Source organism: Eumetopias jubatus, unplaced genomic scaffold (assembly GCF_037043125.1).
Source record: "Eumetopias jubatus isolate StellerSeaLion01/CBP00866 unplaced genomic scaffold, mEumJub1_p1.0 scaffold_3, whole genome shotgun sequence".
NCBI classification, from domain to species: Eukaryota; Metazoa; Chordata; class Mammalia; order Carnivora; family Otariidae; genus Eumetopias; species Eumetopias jubatus.
In genome coordinates, this window is record NW_028274809.1 from 164,684,065 (window position 1) to 164,704,569 (window position 20,505).

The 20,505-nt window shown below is 41.9% G+C and overlaps 1 protein-coding gene and 1 pseudogene across 2 annotated transcripts in view; one reads left to right on the top strand and one right to left on the bottom strand.

Moving 5' to 3' along the window:
* SLAIN1 (SLAIN family member 1) overlaps positions 1-20,252 on the top strand; it is a 59,630-nt gene extending 39,378 nt beyond the window's left edge. The window contains exons 3-8 of one of the 2 annotated variants that reach the window (XM_088021880.1): positions 1,856-2,005; positions 3,163-3,312; positions 5,378-5,719; positions 12,406-12,561; positions 17,007-17,295; positions 18,916-20,252. In XM_088021880.1, the coding sequence (XP_087878006.1) occupies positions 1,856-2,005; positions 3,163-3,312; positions 5,378-5,719; positions 12,406-12,561; positions 17,007-17,295; positions 18,916-18,991 (1,163 nt within the window). In that variant the 3' untranslated portion in view covers positions 18,992-20,252. The remainder of the gene's footprint in view (positions 1-1,855; positions 2,006-3,162; positions 3,313-5,377; positions 5,720-12,405; positions 12,562-17,006; positions 17,296-18,915) is intronic. The other variant, XM_028106112.1, reaches the window with a different exon arrangement.
* On the bottom strand, positions 8,683-9,313 carry LOC114211542 (U1 small nuclear ribonucleoprotein C pseudogene; annotated as a pseudogene).
* Positions 20,253-20,505: the final 253 nt, after the last annotated feature.

A 20,505-nucleotide genomic window follows, 5' to 3' on the forward strand; every position in this document is an offset into this window, starting at 1 on the left:
TTTGCCTGGCAAGTGATCAAACATCATCTGTTAAGCAAGTCAGCCATCACAAAGAGCTATTGATCTTTTTTTTTTTTAATATAGAATTTTAATGAGAAACTTTGAGTCCTAGAGTTTGAAGGTGTGAGAGCGGCTACCTCTCACATTAACCCCAATCTTTCAGTATATTTGGGGATCAGGTTTACATATCTAGAAGTTCTGGGACTAGTAATGCCAGCCCCGCGGGTCTCCGCTCTGGCTCAGCTTGAGAAGAGCTGCTCAACCACACGTAGTTACATACTGGGTAAGTGAGGTGACTGGTGTGAGTTAGGAACCAGGCTTCGCTGCAGCAGTGGCCCCTTGCAGACACTTGCGAGTTCCAAAAGAGGGGTCGTTGTGAATGCAGTTTCTTTGCCTAGCTTTTTCACCTACAGGAGGAAAAGGTATTTTTTTTTTTTTTTTGGAACGGGATGGTACTTCTCTCAAGAACTCTTGCTTGAAATAAGAGGAAACGTTTTGCTCTTTTAAATAACCTTGGTGATATTTGCAAGGGTGTTAAGAATCCCAGATTTGGAGCCAGTTAGTTCCTTGACCCCCCCACATCCCATGGTGTCTCTCTCTCTTCACCCCACCGCCCACTTTTAAACACTTTTCAGTTGTCCCACCGACTGCGCATTAGCAGTGCTCATTAAAAGTGGTCTGGGCCATGCATGTCACAGTGGCCCTTTGTATACTTGCTCCTCCAGGTTTTGTCACATTTCCAGCAAATACAGACCCAGTTATTGCTTTAAGTGAGGTTTAACCTCATCTATATTTCTTAGGTGTTCCCTCCTGTCCTGCTTATTAGTACATGTCGAAATGATTGCTTTTCAGAAAAATGGATTTTCCTAGCACAGTAATTTGCATCCCTTGAAGGGAGAGTACGTGGTATTTGGTGTGACTTAAGTTTTTACAGTTTGAGGTCCTTTTTCATGATCTCAAGAACTTAGAAATAGCAGGGGTTGGCAGTTTGGGAGGAGGGAAATACATTAATTAGGCCAGGTGAAATAATGTAAGAATTTGATCATTTGCCCATTGTAGGTAATGTTCCTTTTTGTTCCTTATTTTAAAGGATTAAAGTAATAGTATGTGTCATCCTACCTTTAAATGTTACACAAGTAACACATGTTCCATACAGAAAATTTGGAAGATATTTTTTATAAAAAAAATACCCAGCAAATCACCAGTTAATCTCTACGCCTGCCATCACAAATAGCTGTCATTAAATTTTGTAAGCTTCTCCTGTGGTTTTGGTATTGTTTTTCCATAAGGGCTTGTTTTGGACTCAGGGCGGCCATTCGGAAAGGCAGTCGTCCCGTTAAGTTTGTCCTGTAAGCCAAGAGCAGGTTTCCATGAGAATTTTTTGACCAACATTTTCTGATACTAAATGGGTTGAAAATTAATCTTAGGAAGAAAAAATATAGGACTGTGTATAGTTAATACTAACATTCCCCACAATTTCTAATTTTGAGGTTTTTTTGGACACTCACCTTTTATATTACTACAAAACACTTAAGTCCTTGTGCAGAAATACAGAGTAGGAAACAAACATTTCCAGTGTAGAAACTCAAAACGAGGTTTCCTTATTACCCAGGCATATTGACTTTAATCAAGCTGATTACTAATTCTTGAGGTATCAACAGGAATTCACAAATGACCTGTTTTTACATATTTCCGCCTTAGATAAATGGAAGTCATTTAAGATATCTTTATGAAACGTTGCTTTGTCTTTTCATTTTTTTTTTTTTTTTTAACCTCTGCCCTTTCTCCCTCTGACCAGTCAGCACATGCTCCCGGGTAGCTAACTGCTGTTGTTTATTTTCTGCTTCTGTGACAGTGAGCCGATGGCGGAGTCTCTTCTCTTCAAATGTCTCACTGGCTTTTCCTTACAGTCCTGTTGCAAGACTCAGCCCATATAGCAATGGCATTAATACTCCCAGCTTCTCTAAAACCTCAAATAAAGCAATACTAACACCTGAGAGAACAGGTAATCTTTCAACTTCTTGACTAGCTGCTTGCGTTGTCAGTAAGAACAGCTTAAGTTCCCTCTTTCCTGGAGACGTTGAGGGTGATCCTGCAATGGAGAGTGTGTGCTGCACACTTACCCTGGGTGCAGAGAGAAGGCCAGCCTTCATTTGTGCTCGAGCACCGGCAGCATGCTCTCCCTTGTGTGTCATAGGCAGGTTTTCTCTGGTTAGCAAGGACCCACGTGTCTGGTGACCTGTCCAGACACCTAATGTGCTTTCAACATTAAATGTCGAACTCAGTTCAGGTATTTTCATTATGATTCAGGAAGATAAACCTTTTGTGTCTTTGGTTTTCTCAGTTTCATTTTTCTGATAGCTTTTTGTTTTTAAAGCCAGGGCTACACAGAAGAAATAGCCACAGTACCTTTTTGGGAGATGAAGTTCCCTTCCTTTCCTTATTTGTGTCAGTGTTGGTGTGATTCCATTCCTACAGCTTTTCTCCCTTTGGTTCCCTTCTTCCTTCTTTCTCTTACCCAAGCCATTGCTTTTTTTACTTTCGTGGGTGACTCCGGGTCTCCTGTGACTACTGTACTCTCTCCTTTATTAAGGTTTTGGATATGCTTCTGTGTATATATGCGTGCCTTTTCTGTGTGATGTTCTTGTACCTGTTCGAAAAACGGACCAGAATATAATAATCAATTACTACCAGAGACAAGCATATCTGATTATTAACTGAAAGTGAACATGGATATGTGTTCTTATATAATGCCTTTAGATATATATTTATCTAATGGGATGCAGATTTCACCAGTGGTGAGATACATACATATATATATAGATGTAGATATATATATATATAGTTTTTTTAATGTGGTAAAAAAAAAATAACTCCGCCTACTCTCTTAACAGTTTTTTTTTTTTTTTTTTTGGTGTGTAGTACAGAGTGATTTTTAAATTGTGGAAATTGAATTTGAAAAAACAAATGGTTTTGTATATGTGAATTATGGACATGTGAAAGATATGCATATTGTCTCGCTGGTAAATGGTGATGTGTTGGTCACTTTTGGGTGACTTGGAACTAGGGAAAAAATTGCTGACTTGATACAGGAATTGTTAGGCATGATGCAAATATCAGTTCTTCAGGCTAAATAATAAACATATTTCCTTTGTGTTTTAGGTTACACCTCCCGGGGCTCCCCTCTCAGTCCCCAGTCCTCTATAGACAGTGAGCTGAGCACTTCGGAATTGGAAGATGATTCTATCTCCATGGGATATAAGTTACAGGATCTCACTGACGTTCAGATCATGGCTCGTCTCCAAGAAGAAAGTATGTTCTTTTTAAAGTAGAAAACTTCTTAAACTAGAGGCTTCTGCTTGAAATGTAAGGAGGTAGGGAGGCTCGGGCATTTCTCCCCAGGTAATGGGTAAACAGATGCTTGTTTTCATACTCCCCTAGCTTGTAGGTGGGCCAGTTAGTGCTTCTCAGGCTCTCGTGGGCATCGGAAGGTGTTAGAACATACATAATACATTATATATAAAGACATTGATCAGAATACATTAATATAAAGACATTGTGGTATAGCTACTGTGGAAACCGTTTGTCCGTTTCTTAAAAAACCAACCATGCGATTTCCGTAGGCCCCAGCAAGTTGCAGTCTTGGGCACTTCTTCCAGAATAGTGGAAATTTGTGTTCACGCAAATAGCTGTACGTTTGTGGTGCTTTATTCGTAATAGCCCCCGAACTGGCAGGAACTCAGATGCCCTTCAGGCGGTGCATGGTTCATGAGGCTGGGGCTCCCCGTACCCTGGAGTACCACTACTCAGCAGTAAGGAGGAGTGGACTGTTGATGCAGGCAGCATCTTGGATGACTTTCCCAGGAATGATGCTGAGCGAGAAAAGATGATTTCATACTGCCGTAATTCCATTTATATAACATTTGAGAATGAGAACGTTTTAGAAATGGGAGGACAGATGAGTGGGTGATGGGGATTAGAGACAGGATGTGGGATCTCGGGAGGGAGGTAGATTGGTGATGAAAGGGCAGCACAAGGGATTTTTGTTGTTTTGTGAGTTTTTGGAGTTGTTCAGTGTTTTGACACTGGTGGTAGATATTTGATCCTACAGGTGATAAAATGTATGGAACTTAATACTTAACATGTACCTGAGTAAAATTGGGAATATCTAAACAAGATGGGTTTATATCACAATATCCCAGTTGTCATATTATTCTGTAATTTTGCAAAATGCTACTGTTGCGGGAAACTGGGCAGAGTGCACAAGGAACCTCTGTATTAGTTCTTTGAACTGCATGTAAGTCTATAGTTATCTTTAATGTAGGCTCAGTTAAAATGCATTAATAAACTTCTCAGGATAAATAATGGTAGAAGAGAAGATAATTAGAACTGGAACAGCTTATCACTGGTTCTGCAGTAGAGTTAACCAGTCATCTAGGAGTGAACTGCTGCAAGGGTTTTACAAGGGCATCAAAATACACAGTGAGCTGCTGAGCACTGGATGGGGTTAGGCTTGTTCTGGAATTACCTTTTCAGGTCAGCATAAAGTAGAAACAGCCAACTGTCCTTCCATTGAAGCATGACCATTTCCTGCTTTCAGAATTAGGGGTATTATGAGAAACACTGTCATGCTTACGGAGAGTTTAATAAGATAACATTCTGAGGGGCAAAGTGATGGTTTTATGTTATTATTCAGTAGTAGTAAAATAACAGTGACTTGTTCTGAAAACATGGCTAAACGATTAATGTCCTTCTTTAAAAAAAATTGTGGTATTGGCAGTGACATGAATAGACACTTCCAGTCTGTTTTTAGATGGTTGTCATTTGGGATGACCCAAAACCATTGAAGTATTGAAGTGTCAGGATGCTTTGAAAAAGATAATATTAGTAACAAATAGAACAGAGAGGCGACCTTGTAAGAGAATATTTTGTACCCCAGCTTTTGAACTTTGACTTTGAAAGCTGGGGGTGAGGGACAGGAGGAGTTCCTCCCTGGAAGGAGATTTGATTGTTTTAACTGTCTAACCCATAACATACTCTTCATAATGATAATGGGTAGCTTCTCCTAAGTATCTCCAGATTTCAGAAGGGATCATTTGGGAGTATTGACAGACACTGACCGATGAACTGTGGCAGTATATTTAGTCTTCTCTGGAATCGGGGCAGTCTTTTTGTAGAACAGAACAGCCTAGTATTAGACACCTGTTTTGGTGGGTGAATGTATCTGTTTTCTTGGGATTTAATAAAGTGTGAACAGGATACGGGTCTTCATTTGAACTGTTAATCTGGAGCACATTTTCTTCCAATACTTGATTGCAACTTGATTTTTGCTAGACTGAAACGTCTCCTGAGGTAATACTGTTCCTTGTTGTCCTAGGTCTCAGGCAAGATTACGCTTCCACCTCAGCATCTGTGTCCAGACATAGCTCCAGTGTGTCACTCAATTCAGGAAAAAAAGGGACGTGTAGCGATCAAGAATATGATCGCTTCAGTCTGGAGGACGAGGAAGAATTTGATCATTTACCACCACCTCAGCCTCGTCTTCCAAGATGTTCACCTTTCCAAAGAGGCATTCCCCACTCACAGACTTTCTCCAGCATTCGGGAGTGTAGGAGGAGCCCCAGTTCCCACTATTTTCCTTCAAGTAATTACCAGCAGCAACAGTATTACTCACCTCAAGCCCAAACACCTGATCAGCAACCAAATCGGACCAATGGAGGTAGGTTATGTGTGCCCTTCGGTCTTTAATGTGCTTTGATCTTTCATGTGTGGTTGAGAAATGGTTTTAAGGTCAGTGTAAATAATTAGTAAATGTTTCCCAGATTTATGAAGTATATCTTCAAGACCTGATCAGTTTGGTCTAAGTTTAAATCTAAAATTGCCCAGCATCTGATGATATGTCCCAGATTTACAGACTTACGGCTTCAAAAAACCCCACCATGAAGTAGCCAACACAGAACGGGCTACGCATGGGGGGCGTCTTTGTGCGGCGGCTCGGTCAGGGCAGGATGGGCAGGTGGTGCTGGTGGCGTTCACAGGGGAGCCCCGTGGGGGCCGCCGCACTGAGCTGTGGCTCCTTATCTGGGCCTCACCTCAGTCTCTCCTGGCCCGTTCTTGGCATGGAGTGATGCAGGGGAAACATGCCCATCCAGATTTAGGGCACGTTTGGATGTGTCTTTCCTTGTGACATCTAGAAGAAAGGTCTGTGTAGCAGGAGGGATAAGGAGGCTGATACTTGGCTTGATAACGGGAAGCTGATCTTCCCCAGCGTCAACACGGAGGGTCAGAGAACGTGTCACCTCTTTTGTATTTTTTCCTTTCTCCCTCCTTGCCATCTGTCTTTCTTTCCCATTCCAGGACTTACAGTCCTTGACCTCCAACAAACTGTAGGGAGAACAATCATGTATTCTCCTAAGCCTGGTATGCTTTTATACTAATGACCAGCCAGACTTTTCACACACAGATCCCATATAATATGGAGGAAAAAACCAGATTTATAATTACAGCATCTAATTATCATATAGCACCATTTCTGGGCCCAGGAGTGATTAAGCAGCTCACTTAAAAGTACTGCAAGGCCAAATACAGATTGTATTTGTGATACCTGTCACCGTGTTTTTAGTTTTCACCTTTTCTTCTTCTGTACTTGTATCTTTCATGCTGAGAAATCATTTGAAAATACTGAACGTTTTAGTCATAATTTCCCTTTTAGGACCTTGAGGTTTCAGATTTGAAAGAAAAAAGTGGCAGCCAAGGAATGTCATAGTAACTCAACTTATTAAAGCTCGTCATATCAGAAAAGCGGTGTATTCCATGTGCTTAATGAAAGCCAGCCTTGTTTTAAAATTGAGGAAAAGGGCCCGTAGAACTGTTGCTCTAAAGGTTATTTGTCAGGTGTCTCAGGACACCCCAGCCTAGCTGCCCAGCAGATGCCAGCTCGGCATCTTGAGCCGTGTTCTCAGCAGGTCATTGTCTTAACCTTAGAAAAGTGGTTTTACCTTACACAAAACACCACGATGAAAAGGATTAGGTTTCCTGGGAGCTGTGCTATGATGGTTCCTATTAGTAAAGCAGAGACATAACACAGCTTCATGTCCCGACTGTGGTGGTTTTATTTTTCCTAAAAGCTCTGGTCTCCACGTACAAAGGACAACGGACTACAACGGCAGTCGTCTGGATTGGACTTGTGCCGCTTAACTTAGCGGTGAGCGCACAGGTCTGGAGTCCAGTCCCGTCCTCCCACTTCTGCCTTTTACAGGTTTCTCGGGTCTGTAAACTTTGATTTCTTTGACTATAAAATGTGGCCAAATAATACCTTTTACTTGGAAAACTTAGGTATAATTTCACATCAAACCATCTGGTGCGTATTCTCCCAACCTAAGGAAGAAATGAAACAATGACCATTATTTTGCCTAGAGTAAAATAGAAGTACTGAAAAAAGGGAATAAAGGTTGTCACTCTCCTTTCCCACATGCCTTTTTTTAAAAAATAGGACTCACTGGGGCACCTGGGTGGCTCATTCGGTTCTCTGCCCCTGCCCCCCCGGCCCCAGTATATAGATATAACTCAGATAGCTAAGCCTCCATTTGTTACCACAGAATATCATTTGAACAAAATTGTTTAATAAGAACGGTAACTTTGAAACTATCATATATCTTTCTAAATTACCAAAATGATAGAGATAGAAGAATTGTTAAATCATTGATTCGTTTAAAAATAATTAAAAAGAAACCAGAAATGCATATTTATGTTTATTGCTTCCATAGCTCCTACACTGCCTAGATTCAGAAGAGAGGGCCCTTAAAAGTTATGGGACTGTTTATAGGGGATATAGAATTAAAAGGAGCATATTTGGAATAATTTGCCAGATGTGAAAAATGACTAAATCTTGTAGGATCTTTAGTCAATGTCAAGGGAGTTGATTGGGCAGGGACTGTTGGTGGCATGATGTAAGCACTGTTAGCCCCAGGCCCTCCCTTGTACCCTGTATTGATTGTGGAAGGCCAGATCGGATTGGTGGGTAACCGAGTATCTCCTTTATAGCCAAAGATTCTTTAGTCTGTGTTTCCTAGAGTGGTAAGTCTTGCTGCTACTTTAATAATGGGAAAACTGATTTGAATTCTTTCCTTGGTCTATTCCTCCAGCTTCCCTGCTGAGTCTCAGTACTTGAGGATAAATTACTGGTTTCTTGGGAAGATAGAGTGTTATTTTTGATTCCTTGAATATTAAAGTATATATGGTCATTAATATGTTCCAGATTGTTTGACAGGAAGGTGTACCTCATTTCCAGATGGTCCCTGACACAGCTTGGAGATCACAGCTTAGCTCCCGGAGGAGTCATGTTCTAAATGTTTACACTTGGAAGCCTTTATTTTTAAGAGCATATTTCAGATTTAAAGCTTTGTGAAACTGACTTGATGCTCACATGAATAAAGATTGGTTTTGAAAGGCAGATGCATCTAGATGAACAGACTAGAAACCTATCCACCACAACTAAGGTGTGAACCTTGATTGATTGTGGTTTAGGGGGAAAAGCTTATGAAAGACCTTCTTTTTTTTTTTTTTTTTTTTTAACTAAAACAGTTGACAATTTTATTTTCACATTTCACAATACAAATGAAAATTGCTTTTTTTTTTTTTTTTTTTTTTTGGTCCCACTACTCCCCGGCAAAAACTATTCTCTCTTTGATAGGAAGGGGGAGCAAGTCTTCCTTGTCCTGCTGTGAGAAAACACCCAGAGTCACAACACCATGATCTCCTGGTGAAGTAAACAAGTAATATAAAATGAACATAAAGAGGTTCCTATCTCTTCTTATCTGTCTGGTCGAGTCATTCCTGGGCGAGTGGGCACCATCATGGGACGGGCAGGAGGTCTCCTCATTGGGGGCCCAGGCATCATTGGCATGTGGCCTCCCATAGGTGGCCTCATTCCAGGAGCAGGTCCCACTGGCATCATCCCAGGAGGAGGAGGGCCCATCATTGGCATCATGGGAGGGCCCCCCGTATGGGGCGCTGGCATCATACCAGGGCGAGGAGGACCCGGGAGACTGGGGGCAGGTGAGATCATTGCCCCTGCAGGAGGAGGAGCAGAGAATGGAGTAGGAGGTATCTTTCCTTGTTGAAATGCAGCAGTTGTTTTGTCGATCAGGCTCTGAGCCTGCTCTTCCATCCATTTCTGATAGTAGTCTTTCACATTCTCTTTGTGTTTCCTACCACTGCAGTGTGTCTTTCTCACAGATGGAGAGTCATGGGTGAGGTACGTGTCGCAGTAGTCACAATAAAACTTAGGCATGTTGCTCTGCAGGCCGTTGGCCACTCCCTTATGAAAGACATTCTTAATGTGTGCAAAATTTTGTGTATGGATTGTTAAAAACTTGTTAATTTGTTTACATGTCATGACAGTATTGTGATTCGATAGAATTTTCAGATTTAAAATTTAAAGGGAAATAGTGGCAGCTAAGGAATGTCATAGTGACTAATTTATTAAAGCTCAAACTATCAGGAAGAAAATGTATTCCGTGGGCTTAATGGAAGTCATGGCATCATACTAAAATTGAGGGGGAGAAGGCAGTTAGGGTTCAAGTGTCAACATGTCTGCAGCTTTTATGTGGCTTAACAACAGCAAACAAGTGTGTGTATATATGTATATGGAGGTGAATTAATTATGGCAGAATGAAAACAACTAGTATATCTAGGTGGAAAACGTACAGATGTTTATGATACTACTTTTCAACTAGATACATGAAAACTTTTATGGTAAATAGTTTGGAAACTTAGATGTACAAAAACACAATTCATATTCTAAATAATAGCATATCTTTCCCTGTGCCTCCCTTCAGCCTAAATATATATAGTCGAAGTAATTTAGTCTTGCACTGATAGAGGCTCACTTTTCATGCCAGTTATTTATTTATTTGATGGGGGGCGGGAAGAGAAATAGAGAATGCACACGCAGAGGGAGAAGCAGGCTCTCCGCTGAGCAGGGAGCCCAATGCGGGGCTCGATCCCAGGACCCCGGGATCGTGACCTGAGCCAAAGGCAGAGGCTTAACCGACTGAGCTACCCAGGCGCCCTTGAAGTTAGGAATTTTAACAAAAATTTGGGAATATGAGACCTGTGGTTGTTAAAAACAGGCCTCAAGGAGATAATGAGGAAAGTGGGCAAAAAATCTAACAGTCGCTGGCAGTAACTGAGCATGATTCCTCCAGAAGTGTGCACAGGGAGTGAGGACATGGTGTGGGGTGGTCGGATCTCACTGTGGAGCTCTGTGGAAGTCAGCTGGGTCGGATCTCACCCCGGAGCTCTGTGGAAGTCAGCTGGGTTGGATCTCACCCCGGAGCTCTGTGGAAGTCAGCTGGATCAGATCTCACCCCGGAGCTCTGTGGAAGTCAGCTAGGTCGGATCTCACCCCGGAGCTCTGTGGAAGTCAGCTGGGTTGGATCTCAACCCGGAGCTCTGTGGAAGTCAGCTGGGTCGGATCTCACCCTGGAGCTCTGTGGAAGTCAGCTGGACAGGGCTACAGCCCTGTACCTGTACAGCCAGGTATAAGTAATGTAGAATGAGCATTGCAAAGAGGGGGGGAAGGAAGAGATGAGTTTGGTTTTGGCCTTGGACACATTTTGGATTAGTGTTCAAGTACAGCATTTGTACTTGAAAGTGACCACAAACTCGTGTGTCCTGATATGTATCTCTTAGTGCTTCAGGGCATATACCAGTAAAATTGAAACTATCTTGGTGAGTGAGGCGCGAGTGAAAAGCATGAGATGTCACAATGGTTTGTGGTCCTCCGAAGTTCCCAGTGTTTCAGAGTTTCACAATGCTATTTTCAATATTTAATTTGTTCCATTTGGGAGAAACAAGATTGAACATTAAATTTATTTTAGGTTTTCTTCTTAGGCTCAATAACGGAAAAAATATTGCAAAACCATGGTCTAGACGATAAAACTCAGAGTCAGGGAGTGTACCTATAGTACACTCTGGTATCCCCCACATTTCCTAGGGTGCCTGGCACGGAGCATGTGCACAGTGAATTCTGGTGTCCCTGTTCGTTCACTCCGTAAAGTGGGGAAGCGTGGCCAAGGGCGGGGCGGGGGGGGCGCGGAATCAGCATGTCACAGGTGCAGGAGAATGTGGAGCGTTTGGGAACTCGGCTCATCTGCTGTGGTAGGAGGGTAGCCTGAGGGGTGGGAGTAGCAGGAGATACGGTTGGGAAGAAGGGAAGAAGGACGGGAGCTGATACCTTGAAGGGTCTCATGTGGGCCATGCCTGGGGGCTTTCAGATGAAGGTGGGAGAGTAATTGGAAGGTTTTAAGCGGGTGACTGGGTGTGTACTTGTGCTCGAGGAAGAGTGGAGCAGGCTGTGTGGAAGGTGGGTCAGAAGAGCAAGACAGGGTGCATGGAGACCGAGTAAGAGGATGCCGTGAAAACGTGGGTGATAATGTGGTCCGCACCGATGAAGTGGAAGAGTCATTAACTACTGACAGGACTTGGGGCTGAGGGTGTAGAAGGGAGGTGAATCTGAGGAGATGGCCCCGATTTCTGGATTAGAGGACTTGCTGGTCGAGGTGCAACCTGCAGGTCTGAGTAAGTGTAGGAGGAGCTGTGTGTAAAGGGGAGGAAGGCGTGAATCCAGTTTTGTACTTGAGCACGGAGTTTTTGGCTTAGCATCTAAATAGATCCTTTGTTTTCTGAGCTTGAGTGAGTGACCTGTTACACGTACTTTAGTTTGGAGCCACCACCCAACCCCCCACCCCGCATTGAAGTCACAGCGCTGCACTGAGATCTGTGGCTGGCTCTCTGCTGCCCCTTTGTGGCAGAAGACGGACTCAGCAAGGAGAGTGACAACAGAAGCCATCTCTTTTTCAGGTATCCAGAAGTTTAGAGGCGTACTCCTAGTTAAAACTTTCCAGAACTTAATGGGGTCATACTGATGTGATGAGTAGGTATCTCAAAACACATCAAGGTAGAATTTTAGTCATTCTTTCCATTTTGATGTGCTAGCAAAAGATAAAGTAAGTGTTGGATTTGACTGTTCTAGGGTTTTTTGTTAATATGTAACAATTTCTAACTAAGTGGCTGTCAGATGATTCTCTAACCTCACTTTGATCCAATTTTATCCACTTACTGTATATATAGAAACAAATAGCTAATTGATTAGCTAATCCCTACTTTTTATAGAACACTTAAAAAAAAAAAAAAACAATTTATTTGGTAGACCCTTTCTGGAGATAGCGAGTTTGTTCTCCAAACAGAAGGTTAATTCTGTGGTAGCTTGTTACCATTCATAACACACGTGATGATTTTTATCTGTTATTGAGCTTACTATCATTTAGTTTACTTTTGAAAGCTAGTAATTTAGTTGGCATAAGCCTTATGATTTTTAACTAGAATTTTTTTCTCTTCTAGACAAGCTCCGGAGAAGTATGCCTAATCTAGCTCGGATGCCAGGTACGACTGCTGTCCCTAGCAATGCTGGCTCACCAGTCACCGTGAGAAATAGTCAGAGTTTTGACTCGAGCTTGCATGGAGCCGGAAACGGGATTTCAAGAATACAGTCTTGCAGTAAGTATGACAATTTGTAATTTTTTTTAAGTAAGTTTTAGTTGTAACACAATTAGAAAAACAGCTTATTCCTTTTTTTTTTTTTTTTTTGAGGACATAGCAGGAAACTTTTCTCATGACTTTTTTTTTTAACTTCACCAGTACAGTTTAGTATTTTCATCAGTGCATATGTTAATGAATTAATAATTAGGAAGTTATATTTAATCTTCTCTATCCAAGGATAGCAGAAGTACTACATGGTGATTAATTTGCCCACTCAGCGTATAACAAAAATTACGTGTTTTCCTCGCAGATCTGCCTCTTTCTGGCTGTATCTGCCCGATGCCTTCACTCTGAAGAACGCATACTTACTCAGTCTCGCTGTCACTTTGCTCTTGTTGTTTACCAGTCCAGAGCTTTGTTCCTCCCAAAAGGAAGTTCTGTTTTAGTGTGCCGAGGAGTATCTATCTGCCCCCTTTTCAGCTTACCACACAGTCTGTCGTTCATTCTCTGTACGTTTTACCCAGCGGTGAGCAATGCGGTGAGCATGAAATCTCGTGTTCATGTGTTTTTATTTTGTGTGGGGATGTGGTGGTTCCAGTTGTCCCCGTCCCATTCCGACTCATGCTGTTTATGGGGGTAGTTGGGGTTAAGTCTGAGAACGACCCCTGGGAGGCGGACTGAGGGTCAGAGTCCCAGTAACGATGTGGCCCAAACGTAGGGGGCCCGGAGTGTGTTCAGAGCGGGCCGGTCAGCAGTCATCAACCGGATGTCTACATCTGCACCCAGACTGGTTTGAAGCCTTTCTCCCTCGGATTCCAGTTTGGGGCTCAAGTGGCATTTTCCCCACACGTGACAGTTTTTCATTTCAAAATGGCAGCATTTACTGAGCACGAGGAACCATGCTAACTGGCTTATATCTCTTGTCCGACTCAGTCCTGCCAGCAACCCTATGAGGTCGTTTCTGTCCTTGTTCCCATTTTGCAGATGAGGCAACAGATAACGTAACAGTTTGCACAGGGCCATACAGGGAAAGGAATAGAGCTAGAAAACTGTTCTGATGACCCCGGAGTTCATCTTTAACTACAAACATATTCTGACTCCTGTGTGCCATTCTTTCCCTTTCTTTATGCAGTTTTGTTGCTCTTTACCTTTATCCTACAGCCCAAACACCACACGCCCTTTGAAAAGGCTCCATTGATGACCCTGATAGACCTCCCCATAAACCCCCGAAGCAGATCTGGGATGGATTCAGTTTTTGGTGCTTACCTTTTTTTTCCCCCCAATGTGTCGCATTTCATGGTCTTTATATTTATCTTCCATACTAGCTCATCAGATCCCTCTGGGCTTGGGCCCTAGCTTAACTGATTTTCTGCACCCTGTACCTGGCACCCTGCCTGGTATTTAGTGAGTTTGAATGCATGAGTAAATGAATGCCACAGGGCCATATCTTAGGCCTTGATCTGTTAATATCGGAATTAATGACTTGTGTAAAGACACAGAAGACAACCTATGGAGTTTGCTAATGGTGGGAAAGGGAGAAATACTATTTCACATGAAGCAGCTGGGGAAACCGGCCAGATAGGTCATGATGAAATTTGACTTAAGTACACAGTTCTCTAGTTGAGTTCAAGAGTCAATAGTTTTCATGTAGAATGAGAAAGAATGGTTTTGACAGTAGCACATGTGGTAATGATTAGGAATTTTTGGTAACTCTGACTCCATTTGGCTTCATAGCATGATTTGAGTGCCAGAACAATGTATGGAACCCAAAATAGAATGTCCACAACAGAGAGTGGCCGGTTTTGATGGACATGCTCAAAGACTGATGGGGATGTGTCAGAAGTGCCCAGTAACCAAATCTTTGACCACTGAAGTCACCCAAAAAACAATTCGAAGGGATTCTAACCAGTAGAGCAAAATAAATAATTACAGTTCCACATTTAATAGACAAAATACATAAATGGAGAAGGGGAAATTTTTCTTTATAGGAGAATGCCAGTTCATCAATGTAAAAAAAAAAAATCAATGTTTGAAAGTCACATAGTGTAACAAGGAGAGAAGAAAAACCCTCCAGAGCACTGCTATGTAAGAGAAGTCAGTCAGACACTTCTCTCAGATCTAAGGATTCTCTCCGCATTTACTTTTATTCGAAAGCATTCCAAGCAATTCTTCTCTATACAATGTAAGTTTATATCCTGACGATCCCTGGTTCTGGGCCATCTCACTTCCTGGGAAACACAAAGGTAAGGTAACGTTGGAAAGGCAGCGTGATACAGAAGGAGAACCCCTGGGTTTGCAGTAAAAAAAAAAAAATCTGAGTTTGGGTCTTAATCATAAGTTCTTGGATAAGTTATGTATTCTTTCTGATTCTTGTTTTCTTATTTGTACAATTGGGATTTTGTCTGTTTCACTCTCATCTGTTTTTCCACTTGTTTTAAAATACTTGAGTGGTTAGAGTATAGACATTGTGTATAGGAGAATTCGTAGGATGCTTTTCTTGAGTAACTTGTGTAATTTCATTTCGAATGATACTGATTGGGACGTCAGTGAATCTGTAGATAAATTTTAGGAGAATGGAATCTTCATGATATTCTTCTAATTCATTAACATGGCACCTCTCTTCATTTAGATCTTCTTCCATGTCTCCCAGCAAAGTGTTTGTAGCTTCTTGTATGGAAGTTTTCTGCACCACAGTTAAATTTATTCCTAAGTATCTGATTTTTCAAATGTTTTTATAGGTAGTGTTCTTTTAAATTTTAGTTTCTGCTTTGCTGATATTTAGAAATAGTTGATTTTTATATTTTGATATTGCATCCAGTGACTTTGCTGACTTCATGTATGCTGATGGTTATAGAATTTGGAATATACCTTACATAATGAGTGCATATGAACACTGAAATATATTCAGGAATGTTCACAAAACCCCAAACTGGAAATAACCCAGCCTTTCATCATCGGGCAAGCAGATTGTGACATTCATACAACCAAATACTACATAGCAGTGCAAACAACATGGTTGAATCTCAAAAACACAATGTTGAGTGAAAGAAGCCCGAGAACGTACTGTGTAATTACATTTCTATGAAGTTCAGAGTAGGAATAACCAATCTGTGGTGATAAAGTGAGAATAACTGTTACCATTATGGGAACAGTGAGTGGGAAGGGGAATGGGAGCCTTCTGGGGTACAGGTAATGCTCTGTATCTTGGAGTGACTGGTGGTTCCACAGTGTGTTCACTTTGAAAATTGAGTGCTAGACTTAAGATTTAGATGCTTTATATGTGTTATATATATAAGATTTATATACTTTATATGTATTATGTTTTTCAAAAGAAATTGAAATCACATTGAATTTTTAAATTTAGACTTTTTTCTGAGCAGTTTTAGGCTTAGCAATGAAGAAGTACAGAGTGCCAAGATATCCCTACCTATCCCTTCCTTCCCTGGTTTCCCCTTTTAACTTCTTGCATTAGTGTGGTGCATTTGTTACACCTGATGAGCCAATGTATTGAAATATTCATGGTTGAAAGCTACCTCATTAAGGAATTGTAGAATTGGTTGGAAAGGAACTTAGAGATTATTATTTGTCAACTGACAAGTTTTACAGTGTCACAGAAACTCGATGGGACCAAAACTACGGCAGCATCTTGTGTAGACCTGAGTTTGCATCGAGTGTTGACTGCTGTACGTGTGCATCAGCATTCCCGTGTACGGATCTCATCTGACGCTTGGGCAAAACTAATTTTTTAAGAAAATAATTCGAGAGACACTAAACAACGGACATTTTTTTTTGTCTTTCCCCCTTCCTATTTTATGGTTAAGTATAAAATCAGTTAAACTGTTTTAGAAAATGTTGGGTGTGTAAGTATACTGATGCAGTTCTTAAGAGTTCTTATGCAGAGAGCTCCCTTTATCTTAGATTTTGCTATTCTCAAGGTAATAATAGCACTGGTTGAGTGGTTACTAAGTGTCAGGCCCCACTGTAAGGTTTTATGTGGATTAATACTCCTTTACTCTTCCCACCAACCCCAGGAGATCGGTCAGTGCCATGTTCGTAACCTACTGATGTCACCTCTGTCTTCCCATCATCCCAGTATTGTCCCCTGGTTTTATTTTCATGAAACCATCCCCAGCGCAACCATCAGGAACATCCTCATGTCTTCCAAGCAAGCAAGGAAGAAACTGTCCTGTGAGAACTCAGGGATGGTTCTGTTCATTAAAGGAAAGGAAGCTGTTGTTAGGTGTGGCTTCTAGATATTGTTAGGTACTCAGAAATGTTGCTGACTGACAGAACGGGAGACGTGTCAAGAATTAGAATTTTCTAGTACTCAGTGCTGTCTGGAACGCACATTTCATTTCTGTCTGTCTATTACCTTTCAGACCCTGCTGGTCTAGGGTTAAGGTCCACTTCCTCAGTTGGGTGGCAGTGTAAGTTTTCGCTCTCGTCCCTGTCTTCCTTTCTAGTTCCTTCCCCAGGACAGCTTCAGCACAGAATGCACAGCGTGGGGCATTTCCCAGTGTCCGTGCGGCAGCCTCTGAAAGCCACGGCCTACGTGAGTCCCACTGTTCAGGGCGGCGGCAGCAGCATGCCTTTGTCCAACGGCCTCCAGCCATATTCCAGCACAGGCATCCCCACACCAAACAAAGCGGCCGCCGCGTCGGGGACACTGGGCCGCAGTGCGCTTCCCAGACCTTCACTGGCAATAAACGGGAGTAACCTGCCTCGAAGCAAAATTGCACAGCCTGTTAGAAGGTAGGAACCTTCGTTCGCTCCACCGCCTCTTTTGTGGCTTGATATTGGAAACTGCTTGGGAACCAGCCTCCCTTTTGGGGTCTTTGGCACGCTGCCCTTCATGGCCTGACCTCTGACCACCTCCTTCTGGAAAGTGCTGGGGCGGGGGGTGTCCCTTCCTCCCTCCTCACTTCACTCCCGATGCTCCAGGGTTTGCTTGAATTTACCAGGTAAGCTCCCTCTGCAGAGCTTTTGTGTATTTTCCTTTCCCCAGGTTTTTCCCTCCAGGACTTCGCTCAGATGACCCCTCTGTGCACAAGTGCAGCTCCAGGGGCAGTTGTAGCTCCTTTTTCACCCCGTCCTCCTTCCCCCTTCTCCCCCAGAGCATTGATCACCGCCTGAGGGAGTAGAGTCTACTTCCTTACTAGTTTATGGTCTGACTGTCCTCTCTAGAATAGAAGCTTCATGGGGACGGAGGAAGGGAGTGTTCATGAATATAAAACCCCAAGGCTCAGGACTATGCCTAGCACAGGATCAAATGGTAAATATTTGTCGAAGCAATAATTTTATCAAAATAAGCAAACACGTTGGGCAGCTGTACACATGCACACCTGCTCACAGTCTTTTGGAGCTGGGCCTTTGTTAGTTTATGTTGGTAAGTTTAGTAAGGGTCCCGCTGGAATTTTTTTTCTTTAAAACTTCAGATTAGTTGCAAGGCACACACTAGACAAGTTCGTGGTCATGATGTACCCTTCTTGAACTGGAGATCTTGAAGTGTTCTAGGTCAGTAAGAATTCCATAGCACTGGCTCCAGGATAGTTTTGGAAGAGGAGACAGTGACCACAGACCACTCCCAACAAGGAACTAGGCTCTGGAGGAGGAGGGGGATGGACCATGGTGACAGTGTGCAAAGGGGTGATGCGCGAGCAAGTAGTTCTTCCTTCTTTATGTGTTAATATGTGTAAATATTTTCCGATTAGAAGTAATAAGTGCTCAGATAAAAAATTCAGAAACTATTAAACATAAAAGTAAACAAAAATGAGTGAATTCCTAGTCCTGTTAGGAGTGCTTCCAGATAGGAAGCACTTTGTTGCATGTTTAATAAATTCTGGCTTTTTCTCCCCTTATAAATACAGATGTGTGTTATATTCATGGCAAATAGAATCCCAGTATTTGATGGATGTCGGTTATTGTGACCCCTCTATTTGTCCTTGAATAGGTCTCCAAACTAATCTTCTCTAAAGGGAGGACGTTTCCCCAAACTTAGGCAAACACTGGGTATTATTCTTTGCCAGTGTCATAGGCACATCTTTATTTGTAAGGTTGCAAATTTCATGTGAATTTGCTGTTTGCATTCAAGGAAGTACCCATTTGTTTTTAGACAAGAGTTTATCTTTTTCTTTCTGGTTTTAAAATACCCTTTGTCCAGGAAGGATATGTTGCAGTACACACGTACACACACCCCCATCCACCCACCCACCCACGCATGGCTGTGTGCTGAGAATGGGGTTTCCAGCTGGTGAGCGCATGGCTCAGGGAAGTGCTAGTAGCTGCCGGCGCCCACCTGCGTGGAGGAGAGCAGATGGGAGTAAGGGCCGGGACCCCTGGGATTGTACTAACCGTCTCTTTCCGCCCCCTCAGTTTCCTTCAGCCTCCAAAGCCTCTGTCTTCACTCAGCGCTCTGAGGGACGGAAGCTGGAGAGACGGTTGCTACTGATGCGGTTCCTCGCGCCCTTGGAACACGGGAAAGGAGCGGAAATGAGGGTCGAGTTACCTAGCTGGCTAGGTAACCGTGAACGTCGGGATATTCTTTCCCTTCTGCGTTTTAACATATTTACTGCATTGTTTTTCAACAGACCAAGCGCCAGAGACTAATGATTGCACTTAAATATTTGCCTGAGAGAATACTGCACCAGTCTCAGATCCGTGGTTGCGGTATTGTGACATTTAGATCTAGGGGGTTTTTGTAGAACTGCTATATGTACCTGGACACTTTTTGAGAGGATTGAGATGTATCAATAATGCTTTCTTTGCCATGAGTTTTTTTTTTAAGTAACTGGTTCAATTTACTTACGTGTTCTAAACATCATCTTCCCATTACATGTTCTGTATCTTAATACATTGCATATTTACAACTAGGTTCTATAATTTATGCTTTGAAGTTTACTTTTTTATAGTTTACAGGAATTTTATTTTTTGTGCCTATTTCTTTTTACACCTCTGTGAACCACTATGGAACAACTTAAATTTTGTGCCATAAAAATATTTTTGTGGTAAGGTACTATTTTTTTAGCTCTAGGGATCTATCAGCAAAAATCCACCATACAGTTTGAAAGACCTAATTTTATGTTGAATGAGCACAACATAAGCTGAAGCATTGCAAGGAGGTAGCCAGATAGCAGTTAGATGGTCTTGTCTTTTTGTTAATTTATTGTCATACTTGGGTTTCCGATTTATAAAGGCATCACAGGCTCATTGCACTTAATACCTGCAATGTTTGCTACTGTACCACAATTGATTTTCAATACTTTATTACAGAGGATGAGAAACTGTAATGTTTTGTTAACAATGCTTCTGGAAATGGATGCATTTTAAAGCAAATAAATCTTTTTGATAGACCTTTTACAAAACCCATTTGCACTAATGAATGCTTTCTTATGGTATAGGACTTAATATTTGTTACTGTGTACACTGCTCTTTTGGAATGTTCGGAAATAAAGACTATTTCAGCAATATCAGGTCACGCATGAATGTGCAGCACGAGCAGTATAAACACCATTTCTCTGTTTCACTATCATTGTGAAAGCAGGATACTCACATTTGTGAAAACTATTTCTCTAGAATACTCCTGATACGAATGGGAGGTTTTGGTTTTGCAGTGAGGTTTAGGTCCCATTTAGAAAAGCCATCGAAACTCAGGTAGCCTCTTGCCCAGAAGTACTTACGGATGAACACTGTCCGTGATTAACAGTTCATGGGGGTCGAATTTGAAGTATTGTCACAATATCAGCAAAATATTATTCTACATTATGTCTGATATATGTTGAAAAAACTTTTCACCTGAAGGTCCTATGGAAAGGCTTTAATGTTAAATATTAAAATAGAAACACATCTAATTCCATCTGGAATGGCTTTTATAGTTAACTTGCTGTGTAAATGAAATGTGAGCTGGAGGAGGGGTGAGATACCAAAGGGGAAGTAATATTTTTTGAGCACTTCTTTAGTGAGGAG